The sequence below is a fragment of the Trichomycterus rosablanca genome, chromosome 12 (genome assembly GCF_030014385.1).
Source record: "Trichomycterus rosablanca isolate fTriRos1 chromosome 12, fTriRos1.hap1, whole genome shotgun sequence".
NCBI classification, from domain to species: Eukaryota; Metazoa; Chordata; class Actinopteri; order Siluriformes; family Trichomycteridae; genus Trichomycterus; species Trichomycterus rosablanca.
In genome coordinates, this window is record NC_085999.1 from 5,501,761 (window position 1) to 5,528,468 (window position 26,708).

General features: G+C 38.1%; 2 protein-coding genes across 2 annotated transcripts in view; one reads left to right on the top strand and one right to left on the bottom strand.

The window, feature by feature from the left end:
- The window catches only part of LOC134324744 (inactive dipeptidyl peptidase 10-like), a 117,576-nt gene extending 111,198 nt beyond the window's left edge, over positions 1–6,378 (top strand). The window contains exons 21-27 of the mRNA XM_063006681.1: positions 514–708; positions 826–880; positions 1,068–1,167; positions 3,158–3,216; positions 3,334–3,406; positions 3,511–3,584; positions 6,014–6,378. Of these exons, the coding sequence (XP_062862751.1) occupies positions 514–708; positions 826–880; positions 1,068–1,167; positions 3,158–3,216; positions 3,334–3,406; positions 3,511–3,584; positions 6,014–6,154 (697 nt within the window). The 3' untranslated portion in view covers positions 6,155–6,378. The remainder of the gene's footprint in view (positions 1–513; positions 709–825; positions 881–1,067; positions 1,168–3,157; positions 3,217–3,333; positions 3,407–3,510; positions 3,585–6,013) is intronic.
- Positions 6,379–13,648: 7,270 nt separating this feature from the next.
- LOC134323970 (inactive dipeptidyl peptidase 10-like) overlaps positions 13,649–26,708 on the bottom strand; it is an 86,295-nt gene continuing 73,235 nt past the window's right edge. Inside the window, exons 18-27 of the mRNA XM_063005599.1 lie at positions 25,965–26,063; positions 25,733–25,802; positions 20,091–20,285; positions 18,681–18,735; positions 17,654–17,753; positions 17,188–17,246; positions 16,671–16,743; positions 16,154–16,227; positions 14,177–14,313; positions 13,649–14,077 (exon numbers count right to left, since the gene is read on the bottom strand). Of these exons, the coding sequence (XP_062861669.1) occupies positions 14,191–14,313; positions 16,154–16,227; positions 16,671–16,743; positions 17,188–17,246; positions 17,654–17,753; positions 18,681–18,735; positions 20,091–20,285; positions 25,733–25,802; positions 25,965–26,063 (848 nt within the window). The 3' untranslated portion in view covers positions 13,649–14,077; positions 14,177–14,190. The remainder of the gene's footprint in view (positions 14,078–14,176; positions 14,314–16,153; positions 16,228–16,670; positions 16,744–17,187; positions 17,247–17,653; positions 17,754–18,680; positions 18,736–20,090; positions 20,286–25,732; positions 25,803–25,964; positions 26,064–26,708) is intronic.

A 26,708-nucleotide genomic window follows, 5' to 3' on the forward strand; every position in this document is an offset into this window, starting at 1 on the left:
ACAAACAAAGTTGGGACAGTAAAAATTTACCACTTTGTAATGTTGCCATTCTTTTTCACCACACTTAAAAGACGTTTTGGCACCGAGGAGACCAAGTGATTTAGTGTTTCAGCTTTTATTTTGTCTCGTTCTTCTAGCAAACACGTCTTAAGATGTGCAACAGTACGGGGTCGTCGCTGTCACATTTTTCATTTCAAAATTCTCCACACATTCTCTATTGGGGACAGGTCAGGACTGCAGGCAGGCCAGTCCAGTACTCGTACCGTTTTCTTCCGCAGCCATGCCTACGTTATTATTATTATTGTTATTATTATTATTATTATTATTGTTATTATTAGTAGTAGTAGTAGTATTGTTGTTGTTGTTATTAGTATTATTGTTGTTATTATTATTATTATATAAGAATATCCATTTATTTATTTAATACATTTTCTTTCCAGTTTTTCTAAGTTCTTCTGCAAAGTGAACCTCATAAACCTTGTTTTCATCAACGCTTTTTTCCTTGTATTGTAGAGACACCATTCCCGGGGGTCAGCAGGTAAATGACCGATACTCAGTGGATTGGGACTCTGTGCTGGTAAGCTCAGACAGTGTCATCGTGGCTCGTCTGGACGCCAGGGGCAGCGGCTTTCAGGGACAGAAGATTTTACATGAAGTGTACAAGCGACTGGGAACAGCTGAGCTTCAGGATCATCAGGCTGCTTTAGAGTAAGAAAAAATGTCACTGTAAATCGATGATTGTTTATTAATAATTACATTTATATAAAACAGAAGGCTGATTATGTGTGGTTTACTGCGCTGATACGAGAATAATTTTGAATGCAGGGATCTGAAGAAACGTCTATATATAGATCAGAATAGGATAGGCGTGTTCGGCAAGGTAAGGGCAGTGTTTTATTGTTGTTGTACTATTGTTGTATTTGATATCTATTATGTTAATACTGTATTTTAAATAGATGCCAATGAAAGGCACAGATGCCAGTAGATGCCGTTAGCAATATCTTCCGGTAATGAGAGAAATTTGTTGTTGTTGGCACGTATGTTTTATAGCATGTGTGTTTTGACAGGGTTATGGTGGATACGTGACACTTCAGCTACTGAAATCCACTGAGAGTCTGTTGAAATGTGCTGTGGCCATGTCCCCAGTGACAGACTGGGCATTACACGGTAAAGTATCCTCTCTGCCACACTGACACTAATTCTGTTTACAGCATCAAGCAACAAGTCTCTGGTGTTACTGTAGGTTTGGGTCTTATGGGCACAGTTTGTTTGTTTGTTTATTAGGATTTTAACATCATGTTTTACACTTTGGTTACATTCATGACAGGAACGGTAGTTACTCATTACACAAGAGTCATCACTTCACAAGGTGATATTGAACACAGTCATGGACAATTTAGTATCTCCAATTCACCTCACTTGCATGTCTTTGGACTGTGGGAGGAAACCCACACGGACAAGGGTAGAACATGCAAACTCCACACTGAAAGAACCCCGACCGCCCCACCTGTGGATCGAACCCAGGACCTTCAGAACAGGGCAGTGGTAGCTTAGTGGTAAAGATACTGGTCTGTAAATCAGAAGACCCTACATCTGTCAGATTTCTGTTTTTGGACCCTTGAGCAAGGCCCTTAACATTTAAATACTTTGGATTAAAGCATCGCAGAAGGGATTTTGCCAAATTCTGATTGGACAGTAAACCTTTTGTGCTCAGGTAGTGCAATTGTTTATTACTTTACCCAATCATGGCTGAGATCTGGATTCCAATCTAGCCACGCTGTTCGCTAGCCGGGTGTCTACTGTTGTGGGAATTCAAAATAACCCTTAAAGATTGACACAGACATTTGGAGTAATAGTAAAAGCAAAAAATCAATATATTACTCAGCTGAGGACCCATCTCATAAAGCAAACACACACACAGGCCTTTACAGGAGAGAAGGGTGATACCGTCCTCCCTGTCTCCTTATCTATACCCCCCTTTACTGCCCCCTCCGGCTAACTTTGCTCAGCGACCCAGCTCAAGGCCACCTTCCCCCAATTAAGTTGTTTATCGTTAAATGTTCCACAAGAATGGTCAGTTTGTTAAGAAACCTTCAAAAGGTCACTTTTATCCCTGTTAAATGTACTAAGAAAGCAGAAACCTATGAGTTTAATGTAAATAACTATTAAAATGTAAAATGTCCAGTCACACTACACAGACTGGCTATGTCTAATGCCTAGTTCACACTACACGATTTTTGCCCTGATTTTCGCTTGTGACTGGTCGGCACTAGATTTCCCGGCTCGGGAGCAACTCTGCATTTGCTCGGCGATCGAAACGCATTCGCTGAACGATCGGCGACCGAAGAGAGATTTTTAGCTTGTCAAATATCTGGATCGGAGTTGCCCGACTGGCAATGAGTGCTATGTCGAACAGCCACTGAGAACACAAGATACGGTGTGAGGGGAAACGCAGGGGAGGAGTTGTAAAAAGGTTGGACAGGGGCATAATATAGTTTATATCAGAATACATGGGCACACACACAGGTTTTACAGTATTTCTGACCTTATCATTCTCTACAAAACATAACACCCACATTGCATTGCAAAAATATTTATTAACCTCCAACTCACTATAGAACAATCCATGCTGTTCATGTAGCCAAATCCACTCAGATTCATTTATTTTTTCTCCTTGATGACATGCATTTTTGGACGTGGTATCATTAAACCCCTCGTCACTTCTCGCTTTTGTTTTCGTGATAAAACGTAGTTTGGGAGACCAGAGAAGCTCGCCTGCGATTCCAGTTGGTGATAGATGGTGTAGTGTGAGACCCCCTATCGCTGATCAGTCGTGTAGTGTGAAATACACACCGACTTGAAAGATTCCCGATTACAAAAGATCCAGTTGTGTAGTGTGAACTGTACAGCGAACCTGTGAACCTGACGACTTGGAAAGTTGTGTAGTGTGACATTAGGTGTGGGTATGGCTGAAGCCTTGTGAGGAATTGGCGACCATTCCAGGGTATTCCGGCCTTGTGCTCAGTGTTTCTCTGTGAGATCAGACCTGCTGTGACCCTGACTAGAATAAATATACTAATATTTCTATAACATCTGCTGGTTAAGTAGGCATCTCTCCCTCTCTCAGTTTCTCACCTGCTCATTTTCTTATTGGCAGCCTCTGCATTTTCCGAACGCTACCTGGGATTTCCTTTACAGGATGACAGCAGGTACCAGGTGGGTTTGACGCTCAAGTCAACAGCGTATCTTTGATTACCTGTCAGTGCTGTACCCTTAAGAATGATCTATTTACCCTAAAGCTGCTTAATAAAAAGAAAACATTTGTGCTTTTAGTCCTCCAGTGTACTACAGAATGTGGAAGGCTTCAGGGACCAGATGCTAATGCTTGTACATGGAACCGCAGATGGTGAGTAAGAGGGATGATGTGGCTGGTTAAATTGCTAAGACTGAAGCAAAATGCCACACACTATGCCATATATTAATATTTTTCTCTTTGTTTATTTTTTTAAGCAAACATTCACTTTCAACACTCAGCGGAGCTTATCAAGAATCTAGTGAAGGTTGGAGCCAACTACACAATGCAGGTACTGAAAGAAATAGTACATTTAAACTTTAATAAATATGAAAACTACAGTAAAGGCCATGGGTGGGACAGTGGCTTGGTGGGTAGCACTGTCACCTCACAGCAAGAAGGTCCTGGGTTGATTCCCAGGTGGAGCAGTTTGGGTCCCTTCTGTGTGAAGTTTGCATGTTCTTCCAGTGTCTGTGTGGGTTTCCTCCGGGTGCTCTTTTCTTTTCCTTTACAGTCCAAATACATGCAGTCAAGTTATCTGGAGATACTAAAATTGGCCTTAGATAAATTTTATGAAAATTTTTTTTTTTTGAAAAGGGATTTTAGCAGCTGTAGAGAAGATCTGTGCCTTGTTGTGTCAGCCTTTCCAGGCCAGAAAGAGTATTGAACCAATCAATTCTCAAATCATATCTTTATTTTATTATTTGTTCATTTTTACTGCTTATTCCTGGTCAGGTTGGTAGTGAGTCTAGTGGCACCTAAAAACACTGGCAGCAGGACAACACTGGTGCATCTTTATTATTATTATTATAAATAATAATAATAATAATAATAATAAAGATGCTGGAGCCTATCCCAGCTTTTCAATGGGTGCAAGGCACACAGCAACACCCTGGACCGGGCACCAGTCCATCGCATACATACACACACACACACACACACACACACACACACACATACATACACACACTCATACACACACCCATTCACCTACAGGGCAATTCAGAGTCTCCAATTAACTTGACTGCATGTTTTTGGACTATGGGAGGAAACCGGAGCACCCGGAGTAAACCCACGCAGACACGGGAAGAACATGCAAACTCCAAACAGAAAGGACCTGGACCGCCCCGTCTGGAGATCGAACCCAGGGCATTCTTGCTGTGAGGCGACAGTGCCACCCACCGAGCCATCGTGCCGCCCAATTCTCAAATAATTTCTTTTTTATTATTTGTTTATTTTCACTAACTGCTGGTCAGGTTGGTAGTGAGTCTAGTGGCACCCAGACACACTGCTGTATTATTATTATAGAGTAGCAAATACAAGTTTACCATGTTATTGAGAGGAAAAAAGGAACCTTAATTAACCAGGTAAAACATGCAAAACTCCTTTATTGACAATGAGTGGAGTTAAAGATTGTTGTCACTTACAGCTGCACCACTGTGAAGATGGCATCACTCTTTATCCTCTCCTACTAACTCAGCACTCAAAACTCGCCACTTTTCAGACATCACAATAAAACCGCCCTGAATGAGTGAGCTGTCCTTTCTGACACAGACTGCACCAGCTGGTGGGGTGTCGCTCATTTAGTGCTGTTCCTGGCTTGTTCCAGTATCAGTAAATTAAACCCCCTAGTAAAGTATCAGTGTATCCATATTGCTGCAGAACAGCTGTCAGTTCCTTGTTCCCGATGAAGTCTTCTTGTTATAAGTAAAATATATATTTTTTCCAGTTTTGTTAATTGAACCTTTTTTATCCCACCACTTTCCTTTTTTATTTTTAGGTCACTAGACCTGAACAGCTTTATTCTAAAAATAACTGGAAAATTAGGTGTTCTGACACTCTTTATGTATGTATGTATGTATCTATGTGCATACAGCAGAGATCTTCACAAATCACAAAATACGAGTCCGAGTCAAGTCACGAGTGTTTAGGCTAGAGTCCAAGTCAAGTTAGGGTATTCCACCATTTTAAGTGAGATTCCAATCCAAAGGTAACAAAAATGTTCAAATGAAGTGAACTTCAAACTGTATAGGGAGTAGGGAGTGACGCTCACTACGCCAGAAGGTGGCTGTAACATTTACCCATTGAGTGCGCTGCGGATTTAAGACGGCCGGAGCGTTAATGGATAGCAGAATATTTATAATAATAATAATTATATATATAACTAATGTGTAACTAATGTTAACACATGCTGACACTAGGGACTTTTGTTAACGAGTAATTTGTTTGGAAGTCATGAGTCGAGTCTGAGTCATTTGAAACGAGTCCGAGTCGAGTCTGAAGTCGCTGTGTGTGTCGCAGACTCGAGTTCTCATCTCTGACATACAGTACATTACAGAGATGTGAAAATAATCTGGAAGCAAGGAAAATCATCCCATACCGGCAGCTATAAAGGAACTTAATTTTCTGTCAAAACTGAGGAAAGAAAGCCCTTAAACATGGGGTTTATTGGTTTCCATCGTTACTTTAGACTTGCTCATTAGATGACCTGAATCTCTAAAAGATTTAGGACAATGCTGTCCTGTAAAAAGAGCTTCACAGAACAATTTCACTCGACTATAAAATAAAAAACACCCACTAATACTTCAGATCCCCTTTCATTAGAATGAGCAGCACTGCATACACCCGTGCTAAACTTGTCTGATAAAGCAGTTTTAAGCTCTGGCACTAAATCCCAGCTGATGTCTTGTACTTACCCAGCTGTTACTGTTTGATGTGCAGATTTACCCAGATGAGGGTCACTTCCTGTCAGAGCGGAGTAGGCAGCATCTCGCGGCATCGCTGAGCAGCTATTTCCGTTCCTGTCTGCAGGAAGACATCTACAAGCAGAGCGATCAGGAGGAGGAGGAGGAGGAAGAGTAGGCTGTATTGTGTATAAACAGCAGGACCTTTACACTAAACTTCACCTACACAACCTGCTTGGACACACACACATCCCTGCTCCTGCAGGATCTCAGCCTACAGAGAGACCTGTCACTTGAACTTACGAAGAGGATAAATTTGAACACGATGGAGGGTGTGTGCATGTGTGCTGTGTGTGCTTAGATGGCTGGTTAGATACAGTGTTATGTAAAAGTATGAACACCTTTACAGGCACCAAACGTATTTATGTCATTTTTATTGGTGATCTTGGTGCACAACTTTCAATTATTTGCTAAATGTCACGTTTTGGAGACTTTTTTTAATGCTACATTTAGCAAATAAACAGTGATTGTGTGTTAAGTTTGTCCTCTGTAGATTTGTTAATTTATATTTACTTAAAAATCTCAGTATAACAGAATTTGAGGTGTCCAGACTTTTGCGTAAGACTGTACAGTTTGTATATATGCATGTAGGTATAGGTGTCAGTGTTTAGGACAGTATGGATGTAAAGCTGTGAGACTGAGAGGTGTATACATATGTATATACTGTATGTGCGTATGTTTTTGTGCGATTTGTGAATAATGGACATCACTGGAAATGGACTTGGTTGCCAGGACGATGACGTATCACAAGTCATCGCAATTTTAAACCGGACGTTTCATTATTGGACCAATCGTAGAGCAGAATTTTCTGATCGATTCCTGATTTGGCTAATCACGGCGTAGACTGTGTGTCGGTGTGAAGCCGCTCCAGTCACACAGCTGCATGTTTGTTTTTGTTATTTTATTATTCTTTTTTTTGATGTACCTGTGTGCACTAGACATGGGAAATAGTGTTGCACTTTGTTTCCGCACAAAAACATAATCGTTTCCATGGTAGCAAGATGTACCGAGAGAAATGCTGTATCCAATAATGAGCCCAAAATCTCATCATGAGGAGTAAACTGGTGGCTACACACACACACACTCACACACACACACACACACAGGTCTACGCACAGATGGGCCCTTACTAAATGCTCTCCTGTCCACACACACAATACTGCATTAATCACCTGGCACAATTTTCCAAATTAAGACCACATCAATGATTAAAATTAAAAAATGGGGTGTGCAATATGTTAGCAATATTATATAACAGTATGTAAAAGTATTTGTATGATTCACAGTATGTCTCACTAGTAAAGATGACTATTTTCTCCCCTTTTGCTAGTAAAATCACTGTTTTCTTAAACAATGTGGTTTAAAGTTACTGCATGCAGCTGTAACAACAGTGCACTGTAACTGTTTCAAACCCAGAATCACAACTCTTATCTGAACTATCAAAATTTTAATGCAGTGTTTACCCTGTTTTATTTACTTCATTAACTTTTGAATGTTGTGCCTTGCACGTAGTCTGGACCTAGCGTGACCCTAATTAAGGTAAAATACTAATTACAAAAGTGTTACCATTAAAACAAATGGCACATGTAAGCGTAGGTTTTATTGTGGGTATCTACAAACACAAAAGTACTTTTACTTATTATAGAATTACACTCAGTATTAATTATCAGGCTGAATCTGGCAATTTCTGTGGCCTGAATCTTTATTATATTATATTAAATATATTATATTATATTATACAGTATACCCTTGACTTACGAATTTAATTGTTCTGAAGAGCAGTTCTTAAGTCAAAATGTTCGTTAGTTAAACCTATTTTTCCCATAAGAAATCATGTAAATAGAATTAATCTGTGCCAGACTTCCCAAACCCCCCCTTACCTAACCTCTCTAATGTCTTAAATGCTTTTTTTTTTTTAATAAATTTCCCTTAAATCTTAAATTATAGAATAGACATTACTGTAATAAAGAATAATAAACAATACACAGTAGTACTGTACTGTACATAAAAAACACGCTACATTTCAGTACAGTACGTGTGCTGTACTATACACCATAATACATTTCCTTCTTTTTATAAAATGTATCTACCAGAAACAACAATAACAATAGCAGGAGTAATTATACAACAACAAATAGTAATAGATTGTTTTATTTTCTCACCACTATGCTTTCTCTGCACATTCTTTGAGGCCATTTTAATATAGAATTTTACAAAATATAAAGAAAACACCGGAAAAACATCGTCCGCTGTCCAAATGTTTGCTCACTCTATATATACATAGAGAGAGAGAGAGACGGTCTGAGTCAACTACTGTATTATATTATATTATATTATATTAATTATATTATATTTTGCCCTATGTAGAAGCCATAAGCAATAAAAAATAAATACAAACATCACAGATTCAACACAATCTGTTTTAAATACAGTATATACTACATATAAATTCTGCAAGTTAAAATAGCTCATTACAATAAACAAAAAGAACAATTGTGTACCTTTATTAACTATAAATCTTTGTTAATTCTTAATGAATTGGATTCTATTTATTGTATTTAATAGTTTTATAATAATAACTTTACCAGCATAATTTAAATGTAAATCCTTAAATCTGTTTGTTTCCTACATCGTTTTCAGTACCTGCCTATGTAATCTTACTTTGTAGCCCAATTTAAATTCAATTTCTGACTTTTTTTTGTATCTAAAAACCCTTCTGCAAATTACATGGACTGCTGAGCTTTTGCTAATATGCTCAGCAAAAAAGTTTTAAAACATTAAAATCTGACCCTGTTTACAGTTCAGCAGTGCTTTTATCTATAAAAGCTTTTTGATAACCAAAACTACTCATAGTATGTTACTACATAATGCACATGGTCTAACAAATTATGCCACACAGGATTCCAAATCTAATGCATAAATTATCTTCTGAATAAATCAACTATAAGTACAACACAGCAAACTGCACGCCAAATGGTATATAACAACATATACACTGATCAGCCATAACATTAAAACCACCTCCTTGTTTCTACACTAACTGTCCATTTTATCAGCTCCACTTACCATATAGAAGCGCTTTGTAGTTCTACGATTACTGACTGTAGTCCATCTGTTTCTCTTCGTACCTTTTTAACTTACTTTCACCCTGTTCTTCAATGGTCAGGACCACCACAGAGCAGGTATTATTTAGGTGGTGAATCATTCTCAGCATGCAGTGACACTGACATGGTGGTGGTGTGTTAGTGTGTGTTGTGCTGGTATAAGTGGATCAGACACAGCAGTGCTGCTGGAGTTTTTTTTTTTATACCGAGTCCACTCCTACCTAGTTGTTCCACCTTGTAGATGTAAAGTCGGAGTCGATCACTCATCTATTGCTGCTGTTTGAGTTGGTCATCTTCGAGACTTTCATCAGTGGTCACAGGACGCTGCCCACAGGACGAGTCCAGCAGTGACAGTGAGGTGTATAAAAACTCCATCCACTCATACCAGCACAACACACACTAACACACCACCACCATGTCAGTGTCACTGCAGTGCTGAGAATGATCCACCACCCAAATAATACCTGCTCTGTGGGGGTCCTGAACATTGAAGAACAGGGTGAAAGGGGGCTAACAAAGCATGCAGAGAAACAGATGGTCAGTAATTGTAGAACTACAATATGATATATTTACTATATATGTTCGAATATGCCACAGCATCACAATCATCAGCTCATATTTTTGTATTTGTGTCACTTGCTTGCAAAAGGTTTGATTTTTTTAAAAATAATTAAATACAGTATAATAAAAAATAAAGTTTTAATGTAAATGATCCAAATGAGTCTACCAGAATAACCCGTCCTGTGTTGAATAAATTACATTTTTTGTTGCTTTAAATGACAAAATATCTAAAAAGAAATGTGTGGAATAATATTACAATTGAAAATAATTCCAACCATCAAATATAGGAAAAAGTATAACCAGAAAATAATTCCTCCTGAGTAAGGATTTCAACTAAAGTAAACGGATGTGGTGAAAAGATTCATGGGAAGACCAGATGAAAATGTAATTTATTAAACAATTAAAATGTAAGTAATTACTAATAATATTAGTACAAACTGCATTGTTATGTCCCATCAGTTAATATTTATATTGAGTAACAACAGGGTAGTACCAGCATTCGGCACTTAATACATTCAACAAGAAAGTTGTAGGACGGCACGGTGGCTAAGTGGGTAGCACTGTCACCTCACAGCAAGAAGGTCCCGTGTTCGATCCCCAGGTGGGGCGGTCCGGGACCTTTCTGTGTGGAGTTTGCATGTTCTCCCCGTGTCTGCGTGGGTTTACTCCGGGTGCTCCGATTTACCCCACAGTCCAAAGACGTGCAAGTGAGTTGAATTGGAGACACTAAATTGTCCATGACTGTGTTTAATATAACCTAGTGAACTGATGAACCTTGTGTGTAATGAGTAATTACCGTTTCTGTCATGAATGTAACCAAAAGTGTCAAACATGACGTTAAAATCCTAATAAACAAACAAACAAGAAAGTTGTAATGAATAATATATGATAATACTGATAGTGTCAAACCCCCCAATAGATCTCACACCAAAAATGAAATGTATAACTGTGAGAAGGTTTTAATGGTTCAGCTTATACTGTAGTAACACTGTAAGTGTGCACAGCATGCATAGAAATACGTTTATTGTAATGTTTAAATGTTAATTTAAAAGGTGAATGAAATGCCAATATGATGGTTTATATAAAAAAATAATGGAATCTTTTGGAATATTTAAAAATCTGTTCCAACACAACTCGATGATTAATTATTCAACATTTATTCGCTACACAAGTGTTACTATGTGAATGTGTAAACTGATTTTGAATGTTCTGTACCATGTTGTCATCTTTACATCTGCTAGTGCGTTCGTGGTGTGGACAGACAAACGTGCGAGTGCATTTTGTGTGTAAATCGTATACTTCAGAGCCGAGTTTTTGATTTGTACAGAAAAGTGTATCCGGTACATACAGTCTATTTTTGAGAGTATCAGAATAGCTTAGCCAGCAGAGTGAATCTAGTCTCCAGTACATATTTGTTTGTGTTGATTTGTTGATTATCTCCTGGGGCCTTTTGTAATGCTGATTTGCTGTTTTCTGGGGTTTGTTTTGTGAGGTGGGTTGAGGGCCAGTGTGGGGTGATAAGTATTGAGGGAGGGTAAACATTCTCGACCAAGCCTTTTTGTTCTCTAATATTGACTATAAATAAACAATTCATCCAAGCTGACCCAGAATCAGAATGATGGACTTTCTTTCTTGGTGTAAAAAAACCCCCAATGGTCACTCTGATAACTAGTGTAGTATTAGCTATCATGTTATGAGGATGCTTTTAGTAACAGGGACAAAAAAGATGGATAAATGTAGTCAAAAACAGGAACATCTTTGAAGAAAACCACCTCCAGAGTGCACACAAACAAGGGTTTCAGCATGACCATGACCCAAAACCTGTGTTCGAAAACCCAGTGAGCTGCCTTGCTGTATTACTGCCAACATAGGCAGCTATCTAAGTAGAGAGGATTCTAATAAGTCATTGCCTTATAAGGCAGGTTATTCGAACGCACTACTTAGACAGCAATTACATCGGGTTTTGCTTACTAAGCTAACACAGTTAGCATCATGCCATTCAAACCAATGGGATGAGGTGGCACAACACGCTAGCATGTCAAATACCGTCTCCCACCGAGTACCGAAAACCGTTAAATTGTCATGGACAAGCTTGTTTTTTTGCAAATAAAAACACTTGTACACGTTTATACAAACTAAACATCAATAATCATTTATTTATGTTTGAAAATAACTCTGTTCTTTGTCCTGCATCGTCTGCCATGTTTATTTTTTTTTGTGAGAGAGGTTGTGCCGCACTGAATGTATGGATTGCCTTCGCCGCTAAGGCAGCATCGGATGCTCCCTCGTTCTACACTCAATATACTGTTGAAATTTTAAGATACCTTAGTAGTGAGGATATTAAGGCATCTAGGATTTCGAACAGACTACTTCTGGGGAGCACGCGTAGGATGACGTAAAATGCTGTCTATGTAGAGAGCGCACTAGGTTTTCGAACACACTCATAGAGTGTATGTGACTGACTGGCCTGCCTGCAGTACCGATTGCACAGCATGAAGAGGAGAAAATATTTATTTATTATGTTGTTTGCTGAATTAAAACAGCAGGGTCAAATTTTTGTAAGATGGGGGGAGTCAATAAATAAAGCCACAATTAGCAAAGACTGGTTTCTGAAAAAGAAGGTAATGATCTTGATAAGCCAAAGACAATCTCCTAAACTGAACCCTAAACATATATAAACAATTTTTAAGTCCTCATAACATTAGAAAATTGAAGACAGTTTGCCTAAGGAAAGAGTAAAAATTTTAAAAGTGAATTATTTCAGATATACTGAAGCTGTTACTACCAACAACAGTTCTGCAAAAAGCTACTGATGTTATTGATGTGTGTCTAAATATTTATTCTCCAACTCTTTATTCATGTTGATGAGTGTGTTTCTATTTTTTATATTTTGAAGTACAAAAAAGTGGATATATGCACAGAAGAATATATATATATACAAAAACGTAAATATTCACTGTAAATTTTAATACAGTTTTAACTGTTCAGACAGTGTCAAAAAGCCAAAAATGTAATATGTACAACATCTTGATAACCAAGAAATACCATTTAAATCAAAACAATTTAGTCCAGTGTCTATAAATGATTTATTTCTCACTCAGGGTTTTTATGACTGACAAATAATAATAAAAAGTGGTAGCGTAGTGGTTAGGATACTAGACTAGTAATCAGAAGGTTTTTAAACCCCAACTTCGCCAGGTCGCCACTGTTGGGCCCTTGAGCGAGGCTCTTAAGCCTCAGTTGCTTGCAATGTATAAATCACAAAATGATTTAAGTGTAAACTTAAATAAATAAACTCTGTCCAAAGCTTTTAGTTTGATTTGAAATCATTCTTCAGTTACAGAATATAGAATATTCTGTTTGTCCTTTTATGATCGAGCACTTTCATAGTACAGTGGTACCTTGTAACTCAACGTCCCCTAAACTCAAAATCTTTGAAACTCAACGGCCTTCGTCAAGAAATTCCTACCTTTAAACTCAATGTTTCCCTTAAACTCAATGTGTGTGCAACTGCTGCTTTGTTTAAATTTGCGCAGTAAATCGTCATCAAAGTGCCAATATGAGACGAATTTGCATTAGTGTGGAATAAGCATCAGATTCACTCTGAAAGCTCCACATGTATGTGTCCAGCTGGATTTTTTTCACTGTTTCACTTTTAAACTTGTGTTACAGCTCGAGGTTCTGAAAAATTGTGAGAATCAGCTTTCCCGAGAGACTAAAATGCTTATAGTTAAAAAAAAAAAGCTTAACATGAATTAATGTATGAAAAGAACAACATAGAAACACTAAACCTCTCTTAATTATTATTGCTTATAAGTTCTTTCCACTAATTAGGAAGCATAAGAAAACAATAAAGAAGTAAAGGTAAAGTACAGATTTACAGTACTGTGTATTTTTTATTGTATTATACTTGTGTTATTTTCAGTGTATAAGTGTCAAAAACAACCTTATTATTTTACATTAGACAAAAAAAAAAGCCAGCATTTACACTGTATTTTACATTAGACAAAAAAAAAGCAGTTCCACAGGATCATGGAACGCATTAACAGGTTTTCCAAACATCCTTATGGGAAAAAATACCTTAAAACTCAATGCCTTTTAAACTCAACGCCACTCCCAGAACCAACTGATGTTGAGTTTCAATGTACCACTGTATGTGTATTGTGTATGAGGTGAAGAGTTTCACTAAGAGTGAATAGCTGATTTAAACTGTAGGTATTTTAGGCTTTATAGCTGTTGTAAGTCATGGTAATGTATTCTCCACTGACTCAGTGTGGCACTAATCCTTTATCTTCCTTTGACTCAGTCCATAAAATCTGGCCACTGTGTGGCTCGGTGTGGCTGTTCCACTGGTACGTCCGATAAGAGCTGCTCGCCTGCAGGAGAGGGACAGATGAGATTAAAATAAAGTCCTCCGCATCAAGAATGCTTGTTATGACAGTTCCTAAATCCCACCCGAGTCCAGCTGAGATCACCTGAGCCTCAGGTGCTAGTTGTCCTCCCGGGTCTCCACTGTAAAAACGCTTTCGTAGAAGCACTGGCGAAAGAAGGTGATGACCGAGCTCAGCATGTAGTGTTTACTGCTAATGTCATGGCCTTCATCAGGAAAAATCTGGAGCAGACAGGGAAAGTGTTTTTATTTAAAATGACAGAATGCACTGAATGGAGTAAAGTATACATTATACTGGTTAATACATTGCATGGCTCAAAGTATGTGGACACCCAAGCAGTCTGTTCATACAAGCATGTCAAACATTGCAATCCAAATCCAAGGGCAATGATATGGACTTGGTCCTGCTATTGATACTGTAACAGCCTTTACAATATATTTTGGCAAATGACCGTTGGGATTTTTTCCCCCTATTCAGGTACAAGTGTGTTTGAAAGGTTGGTCACTATTGGTAGGTAATGACTGGATCACAGTCTCTATTCTAATTTAGCCCAAGGTGAAAGTCAAGGTTTTGTCAAGGCTAAGCTACTTCAAACTTAGCAAAAAATTTCCTAATAGACCCTGCAAATGTGTCTTTATCAAATTGTTGTTATAATGTGAGACATTCTTTATAATATCATAAAAAGATGTGGCATTAAGATTTACATTCACTAAACCTAAGGAGCAGATTTTTAAAAAAAATTTCTCCACTGAAGTTCAGTTGGCATTAATAATTTGGGAAAATAGCACAAGACTACCAAATAATGAAGCATAATGAATGTGAAAATTGCAGTGTCAAAAGACATTACCACAGGGAAGGCATTCTTACCACGTCCAAAAGCTGTTTTACACCACATCATTAACACTTGTATTATTTGTGGTGACTTAGGTTCGTATGCAGCTGCTCGCCATAATTACTGCTCTTATAATTCACCGGTTTAGATGAACAAAGGCAGGCAGGCTTTTTTTAGAAGACTTCTGACGTCATATATGGTGGCATTCTTTTACAGTGCCATTTTTCACTAATCATGAAATCCATTCAACTGACATATTAAAAATGTTCACTGTTTGTTTATGAAGACTGCATGACTGTGCTTAAGTTTAGTTACCTGAGAATGGGCATAGCATAAAAGGTCAAACCTACAAATAAGAAATGGTGTTCATATACACTGATCAGCCATAACCTTGTTTCTACACTCTCTGCCAATTTTATCAACTCCACTTACCATATAGAAGCATTTTGTAGTTCTACAATTACTGACTGTAGTCCATCTGTTTGTCTGCATGCTTTATTAGCCCTCTTTTCATGCTGTTCTTCAATGGTCAGGACTCTCCCAGGACCAGTACAGAGTAGGCATTATTTATGTGGTGGATCGTTCTCAGCACTGCAGTGACACTGACATGGTGGTGGTGTGTTAGTGTGTGTTGTGCTGGTATGAGTGGATCAGACACAGCAGTGCTGCTGGAGTTTTTAAACACCTCACTGTCACTGCTGGACTGAGAATAGTCCACCAACCAAAAATATCCAGCCAACAGCACCCCGTCGGCAGCCTCCTATGACCACTGATGAAGGTCTAAAAGATGACCAACTCAAACAGCAGCAACAGATGAGCGATCGTCTCTGACTTTACATCTACAAGGTGGAACTAGGTAGGAGTGTCTAATAGAGTGGACAGTGAGTGGACACGGTATTAAAAAAAAACTCCAGCAGCATTGCTGTGTCTGATCCACTCATACCAGCACAACACACACTAACACACCACCACCATGTCAGTGTCACTGCAGTGCTGAGAATGATCCACCACCTAAATAATACCTGCTCTGTGGTGGTCTTGGGAGAGTCCTGACCATTGAAGAACAGCATGAAAGGGGGCTAACAAAGCATGCAGAGAAACAGATGGACTTCTAAATGGTAAGTGGAGCTGATAAAATGGACAGTGAGTGGTTTTAATGTTATGGCTGATCGGTGTACATCCAGCCATGTAATGTATGTGGTATTATAGTCCTGTGTGGCTATACATACCTGCATTGTGTAGCTTACATTATACATGGATAACTGCTTCACAAACTCAGCCGAGTGCTGAAAATGTACCGAGGCTGAAAGAAAAAGAGTAAAAGGGAAAGAGATAGATCAGATAAATACTTCCAGGAGGACAAAATAATGTACTGTTCTTTCTTTTTTGCTCATATTTCTTTGCTTTATTGTAAAGAGGGTCAGCGCCATTAGAAGTTGAAAGTGACTGAACATCGACAGAACAACAATGGCATTAAGGAGCGACAGGATTACAGAGATTACAAGCTGCATCATCAAACTGAAAAAAAGATGAATGGACAAAAGCCAGCAGTCATTTCTCAGAACCACTTTTCTTCTAGTACTGCACTTTGCAAGGAGCTGCTTTCTCTCTGTTTACATGGTCTGTATAATCCTATCCAACTGAGTGTCTGCAGGAAATGTATCCTGTTTTATCTTAAAAGTATAAGAGCTGTGTGTATAATGTGAGCTGTGCAGAACGACTGAAGTAACCGAGTCTTGTACTCACCATCAGCCATGCCATGTAAGATCAGAAACTTCACCTGCTTAGAGCTCCTGATGTTCGGCAACAGACTGGATATCTAAAACAGAAAAGTTACCCAGTAGCACTTAAACTCTATGGTGGCGACAACGACTACTGCAAAGTAGTTTGCTAAATTGAAAAAGCAATAACAAATTAGGGTAAAAAATGGGGTACAGTGTTCACGTAACCTTTACCAGACAAGATCTTAACAGAATCAGTTATACCATCCAAAAGGTTCTTGCTTTATGTGGTTTAACTAAGCTTTTGTCATAGATTGGAAGTTGGACTGTGCAAGCCATTATTTAGGATTTTCCTTTTATGTGTCACCAGTCTGTGTATACAGTAGAAGGAAATATATTACATTAATAAACTTGTTAAATCTGGTCTAATTTCAATCCAGTTTTTCAGCCACTATTAGCCATGATATCAAACTCAGCACTGCATGAATGTATAATCTTTATAATGCAGCAGATAAAGCTTTTCTATTAGCTTCTCGTCTTACCTGATATTTGTGCATATCCAGAGCTGGGAATCCAAAATATCTCTCAGTAAATGCTGATCCTTTATATAAAACAAGCAGAGAAACATGTGGCAAATATCAGTACTGCTTCATTTACATGTGCAAGACTTTATAAGAATGATATCTGTAATTATTATATTAAATTTTATATTTAAGCAAGAGGGAGGGAGTGTGTTATCTTCGGCTCGTGCCTGCGACCAAATCACAGCCGTGATGTTATTCGCGATAACACACTCCCTCTCGTGTTCTATTGCTTAAATATAAAATGTAATATAATAATTGTTAAAGTATTTTCCCAATATGTTATTGATAGCAGCTTATTCAGTAGGATATTCGTATAGTATATACAGTGTTTATATATGTATGTATGTATGTGTGTATATTAGTGTGGGTGAAATGTGGTAAGTGTTGGTGTTTGTTGTTAAAACTATAATGGGTTCAGTGGTACCATAGAGTCTCCAGTCAGAAACAGGTGCCATGGCAACACCGCAGTGAACCGGAGAGACATTAGAGAGAAGAAGAATAGAGCTCAAGAACCCGCCATATGCCTGTACGAGCACATAAACACACACACACACACATTTCTGAAGTTGTCATTAGCTCGTGTTAACCTCGTTTGCTTCTTTAATTTCCATAATGATTAAGCTAATTCTGAGCTATAGGAATAAAATCTAAGATGTGGGACCAGTCACAGCTCTTCAGACGACAGAGCATTCACTCAGGACTAGTCTCAAAAACACACTGACAGCTTCTCCTATAGTCTGCTCCATGAATTCTGAAAAAAAAAAACCTCAGTTTTACAACCCAGACAGATCAATAATCCCTGCGGTGTCTCTTTAAGCAAACGCTGGCAAGTTTAAAATAAAGCAGCCTCATACAAAAGATAGTCGGTGCATTTTACCACAGTATTGTTTTACTACAAAGTCCTGCGAACGACAGCTCTTCTTCATCTTATGTTCCTGATGTTATAAAGCAGTATAGCCCATCCTAAGGACTCTGCTTAGCTGAGACAGGTTTACTGATACTGACAAATCAGTATTACATTTTATAGTTGTTTTATAGTAGTATTTGTTCCCATTAAACTTTATTTTCATTAAATAACTTATAAAATAAGTTCTATGTTTTAAACTCAGGGTACAGCTCAGCACAACTGGTAAATGCTTTGTTTTCTGCAGAGAAAGCATTTCAATTTTGTTACACATATAAAAATACACATATTCTACATTATGAAACTTTTTGGCAGAAAAACTGTGATTCTGTAATAATGTTACAAATCTAAATAGATTTAAAATAATATATTTATTATGAAATGTTCACCAAACTCAAGTTAAAATTAATCTGCATGTAAAACCTTTCATGTTCCCTTTACACACGTGCTGTAATCTGTCATCTTATGACTTCTGATGACATCTTATGCACTTTAAAGAAGAAAAAGGTTTTTTTAACTAATAGATACAGGTAACTTTTGTTCTCACCTTGCCAAACACACCAATTCTGCTCTTATCGATGTATGACTGCTTCATTAGAAATCTGGAAAAAGAGTCCTGATTAATTATGATATATGACAAGTATTATGACGAATGTAAAAAGCCCCTTTAATGTAATATGTTGGGCTTTATCTATCACACCTATTGCTAATAGGTTCATTAATTCAAGTAGCGTCATAGAATCACTACCTGTTAACAAGTCAGTTTCTCAAAACAAGATCAGCCAAGTGCCTGCAAATGCAAAATCACTGTATGGAAGCTGCACACAAACCTAAGTTCACCATGTACAATACCAAGTTTCAGCTGGAGTAGTATTATAGTATTATAGTAGTATTATACAATTTCTAGATTGATGAATCATTATTTACAATCTCCCAGTCTGACAGATGTGCTTGGGTTATTAGAATACAGAAATAAACATTACCTGCCAGAATTTTAAAGTCAACTGTAAACTATGGTGGAGGAACAATAGGAATGGGTCTCTAAGTTTCAGTGAAGAAGAATTGTAGGCATTATAATTCAAAGAAACTGACTCTAAATTTGGGAGTGTTAATTCATACATAACAAAGAATGCATTGCTTGCAATTAAGTGTAATTTTTCTTTTACTTGTTACGTTAATACTTTATTTTATATGCTTTTATCTAAGTTTTGCCAACTTTATTAATTTGATTTGATTGTCATAAAATGACAAAAAGGAGGGAATGTAAAGGAAAATGTCAATTCATACATAACAAAGAATGCATTGCTTGCAATTAAGTGACTTGCAGATCCTGTTGCTCACAGTTTTACAACTTACAGATCCTGTAGTAGCTGTCTTCAAACAGTTCCTGTTTCCCACCTAAGTAACATCTGCCAACGTGTGATATTTACCACTGTCCCACAAGGTCATTTGTCGTCATGTATATAAGGTTGATCGTTCCCTTTCTTTGGGTCGCACTGCTCAGGTTTCTATGTGAGACTTATTCTAGTGCGATCCTTCTCTGCAGACAAGAATAAACCTCTCTTCTACTTACAATCCAGTCTTCAAGGTATTTATTAAAAGGGTTTTTCTACCACAGGAGCGAAATTTACTGTTTCAGCATGACAATACCACTGCGCATAGTATCAGATCCATAAGGACTGGCTTAACCTCACCCCTGCTCTAGTGGCTAACATTGGTAGTACAGTGGAAGTTGTTATAAGAGCAAAATATGGAGGGGGGTTATATTAATTAATTATTTACAAAACATATACATCTTAAGTTCAGGTTTACAAATATCTTTGGCCATGTTTTGTATGTTTGTGCACCCATCTACTGTATTTTCTTTTATATTATATTAAGTGTTATATAATATAGTGTTACTTGAAATATTATTTGGGTAATTATACATAAGAGAGTAAAATAAACTGTCTTTTACTTCAACGCAGTAAGTTGGTCCTCAATATCCACCACTCCCAGATGCTTGTGCACCTCCTGTAGATTCTTTTGACCCTGGTAGACGCTGCCCCTGCCATCCAGACGAGCCACAATGATGCTGTCAGAGCTCACCAGTACAGAGTCCCAGTGCAGTCGAAACTGGTCGCTTACCTGTTGATCACCAGGAGCACTGTCTCTGAAAAAAAGATACAAATGTAGGTACGTGTGTGTGTGTGTGCGCGCGCACATTAATATAAACTACAGTGTAAGTGGAGTGGACAGAGGTGTCAGGTAGTCGATAGCAGGTGATAGGTAATCAGTGATATGCCAAGATCAATAAAGAGCTACAAGAGTATCAGTGTTCTGATTAGACACTAACAAGTCTGAGGGCTTTCACATACAATCTGCTATTTTAGCTCAATAGACATTGTGAAGTGAGCGGCGACCAATAAATGACCAAGTCATTTATTTACTTTGTTTAATTCATTTTAATTATTACCTCAGGGCCAGGGTTCAGTACCATCCAGAAATAATATGCACAAGGGAGGAATGCACCCTTATTGGAGTGCCAATCTTTTGCAGAGTACTACACTTTCAAATATAATAACTTTAGAGCATATTGGGCAATTGGACGTCCTAAAAAAGGGGAGAAAATGCATAAACATATATATTATGTATATATATATATATATATATATATATATATATAATTATATTTATATATATATATATATACATATATACTGTATATCATTACATATATATTATATATTTGTTTACGCATTTTCTCCCCTTTTTTAGGACGTCCAAATATATTATATACAGTATATATATGTATATATATATATATATATATATATATATATATATATATATATATATAGCTCATTATATATATATATATATATATATATATATATATATATATACTGTATATATATATATATATATATATATATATACATACAGTACATATATACATATATATATATATATATACAGTGTATCACAAAAGTGAGTACACCCCTCACATTTCTGCAGATATTTAAGTATATCTTTTCATGGGACAACACTGACAAAATGACACTTTGACACAATGAAAAGTAGTCTGTGTGCAGCTTATATAACAGTGTAAATTTATTCTTAGCTCAAAATAACTCAATATACAGCCATTAATGTCTAAACCACCGGCAACAAAAGTGAGTACACCCCTTAGTGAAAGTTCCTGAAGTGTCAATATTTTATGTGGCCACCATTATTTCCCAGAACTGCCTTAACTCTCCTGGGCATGGAGTTTACCAGAGCTTCACAGGTTGCCACTGGAATGCTTTTCCACTCCTCCATGACGACATCACGGAGCTGGCGGATATTCGAGACTTTGCACTCCTCCACCTTCCGCTTGAGGATGCCCCAAAGATGTTCGATTGGGTTTAGGTCTGGAGACATGCTTGGCCAGTCCATCACCTTTACCCTCAGCCTCTTCAATAAAGCAGTGGTCGTCTTAGAGGTGTGTTTGGGGTCATTATCATGCTGGAACACTGCCCTGCGACCCAGTTTCCGGAGGGAGGGGATCATGCTCTGCTCAGTATTTCACAGTACATATTGGAGTTCATGTGTCCCTCAATGAAATGTAACTCCCCAACACCTGCTGCACTCATGCAGCCCCAGACCATGGCATTCCCACCACCATGCTTGACTGTAGGCATGACACACTTATCTTTGTACTCCTCACCTGATTGCCGCCACACATGCTTGAGACCATCTGAACCAAACAAATTAATCTTGGTCTCATCAGACCATAGGACATGGTTCCAGTAATCCATGTCCTTTGTTGACATGTCTTCAGCAAACTGTTTGCGGGCTTTCTTGTGTAGAGACTTCAGAAGAGGCTTCCTTCTGGGGTGACAGCCATGCAGACCAATTTGATGTAGTGTGCGGCGTATGGTCTGAGCACTGACAGGCTGACCCCCCACCTTTTCAATCTCTGCAGCAATGCTGACAGCACTCCTGCGCCTATCTTTCAAAGACAGCAGTTGGATGTGACGCTGAGCACGTGCACTCAGCTTCTTTGGACGACCAACGCGAGGTCTGTTCTGAGTGGACCCTGCTCTTTTAAAACGCTGGATGATCTTGGCCACTGTGCTGCAGCTCAGTTTCAGGGTGTTGGCAATCTTCTTGTAGCCTTGGCCATCTTCATGTAGCGCAACAATTCGTCTTTTAAGATCCTCAGAGAGTTCTTTGCCATGAGGTGCCATGTTGGAACTTTCAGTGACCAGTATGAGAGAGTGTGAGAGCTGTACTACTAAATTGAACACACCTGCTCCCTATGCACACCTGAGACCTAGTAACACTAACAAATCACATGACATTTTGGAGGGAAAATGACAAGCAGTGCTCAATTTGGACATTTAGGGGTGTAGTCTCTTAGGGGTGTACTCACTTTTGTTGCCGGTGGTTTAGACATTAATGGCTGTATATTGAGTTATTTTGAGGGAAGAATAAATTTACACTGTTATATAAGCTGCACACAGACTACTTTTCATTGTGTCAAAGTGTCATTTTGTCAGTGTTGTCCCATGAAAAGATATACTTAAATATCTGCAGAAATGTGAGGGGTGTACTCACTTTTGTGATACACTGTATATATATATATATATACTGTATTTGTTTATGCATTTTCTCCCCTTTTTTAGGACGTCCAATTGCCCGATTGCATCATGCTTCCTCTCCACCAATGCCAATCCCCGCTCTGATTGAGGAGAATGAAGCTAACCCACACTCCCTCCGACACATGGGCAGCAGCCTTATGCATTTTGTCACCTACACTTTGACAGACCCTGATCGACGCACTCTTTTCCTCCTCGTGCATTGGTGTAATGCAATGCTAAAACAGGGAAGGACCTTCCTTAAATTCAAAGCACACACTTCTCTAGAAAGCCACAGAAAGGTGTAGCATGAATATTTCCACACTGGAAGGAATTCAACTTGAATTATGAAAACCATTTGTAGTTCTTTATATTTTTCTTATACATACATAACAGTACTTTGTGATGAAATCCAAGTCCCAGAATGCTTAGCACTCAGTTCTGCCCTCAGCAGAGTACTGACACATGAGGTTCATCCCATACCTGACTATCCCTCTACAAACTGCCTTTACTTCCATGGACTCAGAGGACTTATCTTTGTTGTACTAAATAAATAAATAGAAAAGGGGGTTCAGCTGCCCAGCACAAAAAGGGAGCCGCCGTGAGCGCTAGCCCAAAATTCTCAAAGTTCTCCTCCCTTTCCTTACAGTCTCATATTCACTCTTCATTCACTATAGTTAAAGCTGTGGCCTGCATTTGTAAATCATATTATTACTGATGGTAAAGTGTGATTGACTTCTACAGCATCAGTGAACAGATTGTACTGCACCAGTCTGATTGTGATATGGTGCACAGTGATCGCTCATCTGTTGCTGCAGTTTGAGTTGGTCATCTTCTAGACCTTCATCAGTGGTCACAGGATGCTGCCCATGGGGCGCTGTTGACTAGATGTTTTTGGTTGGTGGACTATTCTCAGTCCAGCAGTGACAGTGAGGTGTTTAAAAACTCCAGCAGCATTGCTGTATCTGATCCACTCATACCTGCACAACACACACTAACACACCACAACCATGGTCAGTGTCTGTGCAGTGCTGAGAATGATCTACCACCTAAATAATACCTACTCTGTGGTGGTCCTGGGAGAGTCCTGACCATTGAATAACAGCATGAAAGGGGGCTAACAAAGCATGCAGAGAAACAGATGGACTACAGTCAGTAAATGTAGAACTACAAAGTGCTTCTATATGGTAAGTGGAGCTGATCAAATGGACAGTGAGTGTAGAAACTAGGAGGTGGTTTTAATGTTATGGCTGATCGGTGTAGGCAGGGCATTACACACTCACGAGGGGCAACCCCAAGCAGTCCATCCACAGTCTGAACACTTTCGGGAGGTGGGAGGAGACCAGAAAACCCCATGGACACACAAAGACATGCAAAATGCCTCACTGACAGTGTCACTAGAGAGGAAAATCAAACCCTCAAATCCTCAAGACCATGTTACTGCACAGCACCCAATCTTCCAGCTGCACTATGCCATCAAAGGTCCAAGTGATCTGATTATGCTGTCACTCTGTTTAAAAATGAATGTTAAAAGCCTTTGGATAAGCTCATTATTTTTTAAATGAAAATGTGTAATCTTTTTAATTCCCCGGATGGCTTAATTTGCTATGAAAGATTTTTTTTACTGTGGTGCAGAATTATGATTGCATAATTAAATGCTTTATATAAAGGATTGCACAATTTCACTACTTAATTTTGTATAATTACTGTTATCTTGAATAAATTGCATTAAATTCAAAAGTGTTTTATTGAAATATTTTCTTTTCAGTCCTAAAGAGTAAAATTTCTACATTCTACTTTAGTTTTCTAGTCTTTTTAATTTATTTTTTTAAATCCTACAGTTTCTAAAATAAATTATTTTGCCAGAAGGCTAATTAACAAGTTTCTTTGTAAGAGCCAGTCTGTGGTGTGTCTTAACTTTTGCTCAAAGATTCGGACCCATGAATGAAGTACAGTAGACCCTTGAGTTACGAACCGTTTACCATATGAACATTTTGGGTTATGAACGATCTTTTTCAACTTAACGTCTGAACAAATTTCGGATTATGAACGGAAATTCACGAAACATGTGACGTCACGAACAAGTTGATTCCGACCGTCTCTCTCTCTCTCTATACTATATATATATATATATATACAGTGAGTGAACATTCAGACAGCGGACGGGTTTTTTTTTTTTGGTGTTTTCTTTATATTTTGTAAAATTTTATATTAAAATGTTCCCAAAGAAGAGAAAGATAGAGATGCAAAGAAAGCATAGTGGTGAGAAAATGAAAAAATCTATTACATTTGTTGTTGTATAATTACTCCTGCCAGTAGCTGTCACTGTGTATCAGACAGAGAGGAACAGTGAGTAAGAGAGAAGAAGGAAGTCGGCTGAGTAAAGTAGTCTTTCTTTCAGCAATTACACCTACAAAATACAACACTATTGAAATAAAAAAGGACATAATAGAGAACTATGAGAGTTATTGTTGTTTCTGGTAGATACATTTCATTAAAAAAAAGAAGGAAATGTATTATGGTGTATAGTACAACACACGTACTGTACTGAAATGTGATGTGTGTTTATGTACAGTACAGTACTACTGTGTATTGTTGTTAATTATTGTTTATTACAGTAATGTCTATTCTATAATTTAAGATTTAAGGGAAAATATACTTGTATTTATAACAAAAAAGAGCATTTAAGACATTAGAGAGGTTAGGTAAGGGGGTGGTTTGGGAGGTCTGGCACAGATTAATTCTATTTACATTATTTCTTATGGAAAAAATAGGTTTAACTAACGAACATTTTGACTTAAGAACTGCTCTTCAGAACCAATTAAATTCGTAAGTCAGGGGTCCACTGTACATTGTAAAGATGGTGTAAACACACACCCCACATAGAGCAGCTAGTTAAAAACACACAGGGATGTAACAGACCACAGGGATTTGTTTACATGTGGGTCTGTGTATGTGGGTAATAATAATAATAAAATAATAAAATAGATGGACGTACAGTAACAGAAGCAGTGCGTGCTGCTTGTTTTTATCAAAATCCACAGGGAGGCTGAGCTCCAACCGCAGCGCTGAAAAAATACAAGTCATTATAACAGCAATCATGATGGACAAACATGCATGTCAATGCTTTATAAAAGATACTTCCTGAAAATACACTATTATTAACACAAAAGCCCATTATTATATCCACACTAGCCACATTATCTGTGTTGATGTTGACATTTAGTTACCGTGGTTGTTATACAGTATGTTTTTGAACACTCTGTGGGGGATTTTTCTCTGTCTGAGCGAATCTTTCAGCTCCTCACCAGAATCCAGAGTCATATAATCTACAAAAATAAAGAAATATACATTTCTTTACAAAAGCATGACCTTATACCTGAACTTATCTACAAATTTTGTTAGGGAAAAATCTACCAAACATATTTTATTTGTGGCAAACAAGTTAAATTATCATCACGCAATTATCAATGATGTTTTTTTCCACACCATGAACATTTCAATACACAGTTAGTCATTAGAAAGTAACAAATAAAAAACGCATCTTTTTGTGTCTGAGAAGAAACAACTAAATAAACATCTACAGTTGGTCAATAAGAAATGGAATTGAAAAGAAATAGTGCAGAAATAAAAACTGGCTGTCAAAATATGGCAAGCTGCTCAGAGCGCCTGCGACAACACACGGGAAAGAAAAGGGAACCCAGAACAAGCCGGGGACAACAATGCACAAGAGCAACTGCCAAAGCCTGCGCCCAGCGTGGGTCCAAATGTGGAGGCAGCTCTGGAAAAGGGCCATCACGCTGCGTCTGGGGCAGAATATCCAGTGTTGTCTTGTGATAACTGAAAAGTGCTGCAATGCTGGCTGAGATTCCAGAAAAAGTGTGCTGGCATCGAGCAGCAGCAGAAAACTGGACCGGACTGAGCCGGGCATCACAGTTTCAAGAGAAATGTAGGCTTCCCAACAGAGGAGCTGG